Source organism: Bactrocera tryoni, chromosome 5 (genome assembly GCF_016617805.1).
Source record: "Bactrocera tryoni isolate S06 chromosome 5, CSIRO_BtryS06_freeze2, whole genome shotgun sequence".
NCBI classification, from domain to species: Eukaryota; Metazoa; Arthropoda; class Insecta; order Diptera; family Tephritidae; genus Bactrocera; species Bactrocera tryoni.
Window position 1 is genome coordinate 55,184,856 of NC_052503.1, and position 8,929 is coordinate 55,193,784.

An 8,929-nucleotide genomic window follows, 5' to 3' on the forward strand; every position below is an offset into this window, starting at 1 on the left:
TATTCACACTTAAGCGCCTTCGAGTTGATTTTACTGAAATCGAATATAATAACAATTTCGAAATTATATTCTCCTTCCGAGTGACTGTCTGTCTGTCTAAGCAAGCGATAACTTGAGTAAAAATTATGATTAATTAAACTCTTCGGATCACTACCACGCGCACAAAACGCCATTAATTGAAAACCAATAAGCCACGAAAATACTAGCTTTTGCGATACCAGATGGCTCCAGTGCTAGGTCTATGAAGAGTAGTCATCCTTTAGTATGCCTGCGCTTGACGCGAATTTTAACAGACTCTGCGGCCTCACTATCGATGCCTCCTCCAGTCTATCATACCGTGGGGACCCTGAAGCTTACAATGTAGTCTTGCCAATGCGGGACAAGTGCTCAATAGATGCTCCATTGTTTCCCTGGTGCCTTGCTCTAGACATTTTCTGCTGTGTTCTCGATCTGTCAGCCCTATTCCGCGGACATGTGTCGCCACCAGACAGTGACCATGATATCATGTTCTTACAGACTCTTCTATCAAGTGCCAGTTTTGCACCAGACTTTTGCAGTTTTGCTTTTATTTACCATGCTTCTCTCCAGATCATCGTATAGATAATGCATGGATTTCCCAAAGTTGATCACGTTTTCGGGTATTAGCCCTACACCATTCTTGCAATAAATCAACAAAAGAATGCGCAAAAGCATTACATTTCACTCCTAGGATGATACAAGAGCGCTTTATTGGTCAAAATTGCACGATGGGTGTGTCACCGCCCACTTTTTGGGGAAACCGCATTTCCTCGGATCTACTCGCCTAATAAAATAAAACTCGCCTAATTTCAACAATATTCGGTAAATAACATTATCTTGTGGATCCTATGTGGCATTGTGAAAATGGAAGCAATCGGATGAAAACCACGCCTACTACCCATACAACACCATATCCGAATTAAGCACTTAAAAAATATTTAAGGACAGACTTGTGTTAGTCGTGATGCAAATATGAATTGGATCCCAAGCACAAAAAATTTTATAAATCGGAACATATGTATCTGTTCAAACCCCCATATAAAATATGCCTACCCCCATTGCCCGCCTTTAACCGAACATTTTATACTATTGCAACTTGCAAGGATCAAAGATGGGAAAATACCTAGTTGTTGTTGTATGTAAGTATAATGATCATAGAATATTTTTAAAGTTACATAACCTGACTAATCACTTCTGCTTTGGTTCGTTTACATACGTACATACATACATATATAGTTATAATGAGATAAGGCTTTTATTTATAATCACAATTCGATATGAAAGTTGTATATAATATATTATATAGTCTATATTAACCATATTTATTAATTAACAGTTATGTGGTTACGTATACCATATATATACTATATAGCTTTGGACAATAGATAAGACTTGGATAGGAAATAGATACCCACTGCTTTATCAACCAAAAAATATATTGCTTGAATATAATATCTTCAAAAAACCTCTGCCCAACTTGCCACACTTTGGTTCATAAAAAACACAACGAATTGGTATTACGCTGTGTCTAACGTTGTTTTCATTTTTCTTTGCTTTGTTGGTTTCTTGCTCGTGATTGAATATTGGTTTTCGGTCAAACCCTTGCCTCTGCTTTCCACTGATTATCTATATGCATACACTCATACGCACGCTAAAATTGTTGTGTATGGTTGTTTTTGGTGCTGCACTGCATCATCCATTCGACGCTACGCACTCACTGCGGCAGCGTGTTGAGCGGGACGGAATGACGGCGATAAGGTGTGCATCGGTGTGTCATTAACCTTTTCAGGTATTCAGCAAATGTAAACACAGCGGTGCAGACAATATTAGTAAATTCTTCTTTCACTTCACATTTTTTTTTTACGAACTACTAACATGTGTTGTTTTTTGTAATGTCTTTTTTTTTATTTGTGAGATCGCAGCAATTTGACAAGTTCCACGAGACCATTTCTCAGTGGCGCATGCGCAAGTATTCCATTGTTACTTTCTGCTTGTAATATGTGGAATATTGAGGTTAAGCCAAGATTTTTCTCTTCATTGAGTAGCAGATTAATAAATCAATGCGCCGCATGGAAAGTTTTTCAATGCGAGATGTGTGCTTGTGTAATGTTTTGAGGTGTCTAAAATGCAAATTAGGCCATTCATCTGAAGTGGTCAAGTTGAATAAATCAGTGATTAGTGGAGAGCTACTTTATCTCTAATTTCAGATTTTGCATTATGACCAATTGAGATTACCAGCATCATTAAGTTATTATTCATGACGGCCATTGTTCTTGTGAGCTTTGTGAGCTGCTAGCAAGTGGTGAGTTATGGGTTCGGTTCTAGTTTAAAATGCATCGATAAAATATTATAAAGGGTTAGATCGCTAAAAAACAGACAGGACGGTTAAAATCAGGGCCTCTTTCTGTAACGTAGGAATTGTCGTGAAAATTGACTAACTTGACATCACCTATGTATATCTTTGCGCTCCCACTCCCTACTCATGTAACACCCTTTTCCACAACGTTAGATAACTTCGGTAACAATTAGCGTACTGATCCTCTAAATAGAAATGTAGATAACAACAACACAACCACAAGTTTCATACTTTTTTATAAAAATCACTAAACTGTCGTTCCAACGGCACTTTAAAGATTAGCTACTCCTTAGCTTGCAACATTTCATATCGAAACGTAAGTAATGCACAGTGACTAGGTTTTTTGGTGGATTACTTACTTATTGTTAGAACTCACTCAACTTTCGTTTCAACGGTACATTAAAGATTAGCTGATCATTTCTCTTACAACATTTTATAACCAAATGTCAAAGTAATTTCAAAGTAATTGTTTTTTCATGTAAACTACTTAGGTTCAAGAGAACTCAACAGCAACTTAGGGACCCCGCATGCGAGACTGACTTTCTATGCCGTTTCTTGTTAGTAACAGTTTCTTTTAACCACTAAAGACTTAGTTCGAATATAATTTTATTTAACTCAAGAAATATAATTAATCAATTAATGTTTTGTGTGTAAATGAAGGCCCCCTTAAACTAATCTTGCAGCTGAAATTAACATTTTCTAGTTCGGAAACGCATAATTAAACTGCTCCCGCCGGAAGTGCGAATCAAATACATTGCGGACGACTTAACAGTCTACGAATTGCTGGCTTACCTTGCAACACCACCACTCGGCAACCGTCTTGCTTCAAACGGCGATACAGAATATTCAGAGCATCCGCTGCCACCACTTCACCAACTCCACCGCCGGACGACGTTGCGGCCGGGTGCTGCTCCTGCATGCCGGCATCATTGTACAAAATGAACAGACTCACTTTATAACCATTCTGTATGCGCTCTTTCAGATCTGTCGATTTAATTGTTGATAGCAAATCGATTTTGCCATTCGCCAGACGTCGCAGCATAATGCTGGGTATGAAGAAATTCACCGCCGAACGGATGTGCGATTCGCTGAATTCGTGCGAGCTGCGACAGTCTAAAAGGATTAGCTTTTGCCCTAGCAACGATGTGATATGCGGGTGGTGGGTGTGGCTGTGGTGTGAGGAAGAGGATATGGCGCGCAATTCAGCCTGCAGGCAGTCCTTTGTAATGCAATCATAATGTGTTTCCGGCATAGTGAAGAATTGTTTTGCACTTTATTTGTATAATGGAAATTAATTATGCCTATTTTAAATTTTAAATACGAGTTTGGTCACTTTTACGGAACTATTAACTTTTTTGGTTCTGGTTTTGATCTCAATAAACTCTATATGGTAGATATAACGATGCTTTGTGGTTAATAAATTTACCTAGCAATAGTCAACGTTAATTTTGTACACTGCGCACACGCGTTTCGTTTGCACGCCGCGCTAATTCTGTTACATTACTCAAAGCCGCGCACCGCTAAAATAATGACGCATCGCGTGATCGCTCGCTATACGTTTTGCTCACTGCACTGCAGCGAATGCCAAGAATTTCGCCTGCAGAGGCACGTTTGCACTCCCCTCACTTATGTTCTGCACGTTTATGTGGTTTGTTGCTGTTGTTGATGTAATTGTTCATACACCCATAAGTTGCGGTTTATTTTGGTAGCCTCGCTATCTCACCGAAATTCATCAGCGATTTGTCATTTTCTAATTTCTAAACAAAAATGTATACACACTTTGCAATTTGGCTATGAAAACTTCGCACTAATCACTCACAAGTAGTGTTGTAAAAATAGTTGTTGCTTTTGGACGCACTGCCGATTGTCAACACAACACTTTACTACTTTGCTGCCAACAACAGCAACTTATTGGCAACGCATACAATTACTCATGCAACTCATGTAATGGCTTGGTTAATACAATAACGAACAACGAACCACTGCTGAACACAGCGCTGCCAGTGCCTCTCAAACTGTACGCAATATGCAGTGTTTGCTTTATTTGTATGGCCTTTAGTTAAATTTTAATTAAAACTTTTCTTCTTCACTTTTTCACCACAAAATTTCAGTAATTCACTCGAATCACTCTTTCAATTGTTTTCACGTTTCGGCTTTTTGCAAAGATATTTAATATTTGTTCATTGCAAAGGGCCTAAAAAAGTGCACTTTTTCTCATTTTACACTTTGTCGTTCATCTTGGCATTTATTACACTCCTACTTTACCTTTGCTTTGGAGATTTGCCTTTTTATTATGATACTTTTTTCTCCATTGCATCCAAGAAATGTTTGACTCTCATGCACTTGTAACTCGCTTGTCGTTCATTCCACCTGCAGAATTTATGTAGTTGAACAGATTTGCCGTTTATTTTGTACACTTATTTCAGTTTTTATAAAATAAATATTTGATTACAACTTCAACGAATTGTATTGAAGAGGAACACTAAAGATGAAAAGCAACTACGGAGCGCGACACACGGACACCAATATTTTGTTAAGCGAGAAAACACGACCAGCGACGATGACTGAAATGTTCCGAATGTGAGCAACGACACAGCCAACAGCATTCGAAACACCAAGTGGATTCACGCTGCACAGTGGAATAATAAGGAACAAAAACAAAAAAAAAATTAATAAACTCTCGCACTTTTCTGCTTCTTCTTCCATACATCTCGTTGCGTACGTTCGTATGTATTGGAATACACAAGTAGCATGTAGCGGGAGAATTGCCCTTTTTGCTATTTATCACTTGGATTTTGAGTTGCTTGTGAGAGCGTCAGAGAGTGTGACATGAGAGCGTGCGTTAAGTGAGTGAAAAAACACATTGTGGAAATTAATTGAGCGCTAGTGATGTGCTAGTGGAACGCTAGTTGCAGAGTAAAACAGTTTTCGGTTTTTTTTGTCAAATATAGAACCATAAAGCAAAATATAATTGTAATTTTATTCAAAATATTTATTTATGGCTTCATTTTACACTTAATAACAATTAAGGAGCATACCTACTTTCAGATAAGAACTGTCTGTTAGCATAGTTTTGTTAGTAATTCAGAAAAATAAGAATTTTAGAAGCTTACGAGAGGAATATTGTCTTGAATTTAAAAAACATACATTTTTAGTTCTGAATAAATTTATATGAATATCTCGGTATGCTACGATAAAGATTCATAGTTTTATCTAATAAGCCTCGAAATGACGATCTAACTATCTACTCTGTTTTGAAAATTCTCCACATCCTGTAATTATTTTTTATTGTATTGCTTAATTAGCACGAGCTGGTCTGAATAACGAAGAGAGAGAGAATTATTTTATGTGTTGGCGTGTGAGTGACTAGCTTTTGCTTCTTAATTCATAAGTTAATTTTGAACAAAAGGAGTGAGATAAATTTAGTGTAAACATGATTTGGCATAAACAAATTTGTGGGTAATTTAAGTAAATTAAATTAAATGTAATTTGCTTACAAAATACCAAGAATAAATATACATTTATATCTAATTATATAATTTAGAGAAACAGATGCCGATCTTTTTATATTTATGATTCTCTAATAGAAATTGAATTTTAAATATTAATCAATGGGAATTATATACACACATTGAAGAAAAGCGCTCTTAAAATAAAAAATATTAGTAATTAGTTCTAAACCTCACTTAGAGCACGAAGGTCCTGAACCCTGGCTTACACATATGTACATATGTATGTATGTACGTAGTCTGATAATTTACATAGATTTATATAGTTATTTCCTTACTAAACAATTATGTGTTACAAATATGTTTGAATAGTGTGCAAGTCCATTGGAGCAAAATTGACGAAGTGACGAGTTTTTTATACCTGTATAAACCTTAGCGTTTTATATGAAATTTTAAAGCGTTTTCACCACAGCTCACATTTTGAAAGTCGATGCCCATCATAACTGCAAAACTAACTAAAACTGCAACGATTATTTTTTAACACAAGGTAATTTCACATTCTTTAGTCTTTTTTCCAATTAGCAATACCCGTGACTTCGCTCAACCTCATAAATATACATATTTTAAAGATCATTAACAAAACCTAAAATTCATACATATTATGTTCAAGAATACTATACCGCGATGATCATCTTCATGGTGGTGGTGGTAACGAGAAAACCCCTACTCATATCTTATATAACACACTTCCGATTGATTTCTTGTTTTGCTAGATTTTGTAATCTTTCTACAAACCATAAATCTCCAAAAATAATATGTTTTTTGTTTTTCAATTTTCAAATAAATTTTGCAAACAAGTACATCTAATCTGCCGAAATAAATGTTTTTACATCAAACTAAAAATTAATTTTTTATATTTCAACACCGATGGTTAGGATTAAAAACTATATTTCTTGAAAATCAAGTTGTTTTTCAAAGTCTTCTAAATAAAATTGTAATTTAGAAAAACCCTCTCAGGTATACATACATATGTATGTACGTAAATGTACATATGTATGTATATACATACATCGTATATCAGCACCTCCAATTTAAAAAAATCCATGGTAATTGTAATTCCACGGACCACTATTATTTTCAAATAGCTACATTTACTTTTGCTCTCAACCACCCACAATAAATTTTCTACATACATACATACATACATACACACTCACATATACATATACTATATTCACACGAAATAAGTAGAATGTTTTGGAAGTTGTTGAATGTATGCTGAATACATAAAAAGTTCATTGATATTTCCACGCCTTGAAATGCAGTTTGATTCATTGAAATTTTTCTGCAAAATTCTGTCTATACACGAACGCGCCATACATACATACATATAGTAGCGAGTGTGGCGTTTATCGATGTATGCAAATGTTGTGTGGCTACTACATATGTAGTTGAGGCAGTACGAAACAGTGTCGACAAAAACAATGCACTCCACTCAGGCTTTTGAATCTCACACGATAGCGAAGCATTGGCCCAGAAACAAATTCAAAAGTCTCCACTGTTGTAAACGCGAGCGCAAAGTGCCATGAGAGCATGCTGGTACGAAATCACTCGTCGGAGTCATCAGAGTCAACAACGGGGCGTTAGTGGGAGTAGAGTTGCCAAACGTCTGAAAATATAGTAAAAGCATTTTTTAATTTTTTTTTCAAGATTTTAGAGCGAGTTAGTCTTTATTAACGTGCTACCCATAAGTTTGATAGTCTATTTGCTACTCCCTTAGCAATTGCCTCTATTTATAAGCAACCATCTGATTGGCAGGCAGATCTGATATTTTGGCGGACTTTCACAGGATATAAGAATATGAAGATATAAGAAGAAGGCATGATGCTATTCAGGGTCTATCTACAAGAGCGACTCCCAAATTTAGTTCAAATGAATTCTGTTTTCTGTTTTTTTTTTGTTATGCAGATAATTTATGGCATTTATGATTTGAAAACAAAAGGTCGTCTGAATAGCCACCATGACTTCGCTTGCACATATCCACCCGCTTAGGCCAACTTTCGATGACCCGGTGCAGCATTTCGGCTGGAACTTCGGCTAAAGGTCGCTGAATGGCGTATACCTTTGATTTATCCCAGAGAAACTAACGTAGAGGCTTTAAGTCGCATGATCTTTGACTAGGCCTGGAAATTATGGAGTTGCCAAACTTTGCACGCAATGGGTTTATGTTTGGACGTGAAACGTGAGGCAGCGCATCGTCTTGTTGGTGATGTCTATTTTCAATCGATCAGCATCATGTTATAATGGTCGCTTTTGATGATAATTGCATTTCTTACCCCATGTCGTACGAAATAAGGCCCGATCATGCCGCCACACCACAATCCGCATCAAACATTCAATTTTTTTCGGGTTCAAATGAGTTTCGTGAATCACACGACGATTTGACTCACCCCAATGGTGACAATTTTGTTTGTTGATTAAGCCGTTAAGCCAAAAATGGATCTTATCTAAGCAGGTGATTTTGGGAGGAACGTATATTTGTAAGCTCTTCGGATGGCACGAATTTGTGTAATAATCTCGGACAATTTCCAAGCGTTGTACCAGTATATACAACATGCTACATGTATGATCTAGTGAAAGTACATATGTACATTTCGAGGCCAGTAACTTGAAGACAAATTGTTTAACGGGCCTGAATTGTATTTATTGCAACGTCCAGCGAATCGGATCAATGTACATATTTAGCGCAAAGGAACCGTCAGCAACTGTAGCCTTCTCTTGCCCATCAAATTTATTTCCTAAAACCAGAAACAGTGTTTTAAGAATTTGGATCTTATTGGCATATTTTTAGATCCCTCACCTAATTCCACGTAAAATCAACTTCATTTCTACATAGAAATGGTAATTTAGGAAAAATTTCGAAAGCAGCTGCTCAAAAATAATTTCGTAAAGTACGAAAATAGGTTTTCGTCAACAACATTCATTGCATTTTTCACCTGTACCACACTTTCTCACGTTCATACCTCAAGGTTGGGAGAGGGTTTTCATTTTTTGACTTACACAAACTATTGTAGAGGCATTTGTTTTTGTGGAGACTCTTGGAAAA

The 8,929-nt window shown here is 36.5% G+C and overlaps 1 protein-coding gene across 1 annotated transcript in view; it reads right to left on the reverse strand.

Moving 5' to 3' along the window:
* The window catches only part of LOC120777176 (dual specificity protein phosphatase Mpk3), a 70,038-nt gene extending 65,062 nt beyond the window's left edge, over positions 1-4,976 (reverse strand). Inside the window, exon 1 of the mRNA XM_040108335.1 lies at positions 3,167-4,976. Coding sequence (XP_039964269.1) covers positions 3,167-3,626 — 460 coding nt within the window. The 5' untranslated portion in view covers positions 3,627-4,976. The remainder of the gene's footprint in view (positions 1-3,166) is intronic.
* Positions 4,977-8,929: the final 3,953 nt, after the last annotated feature.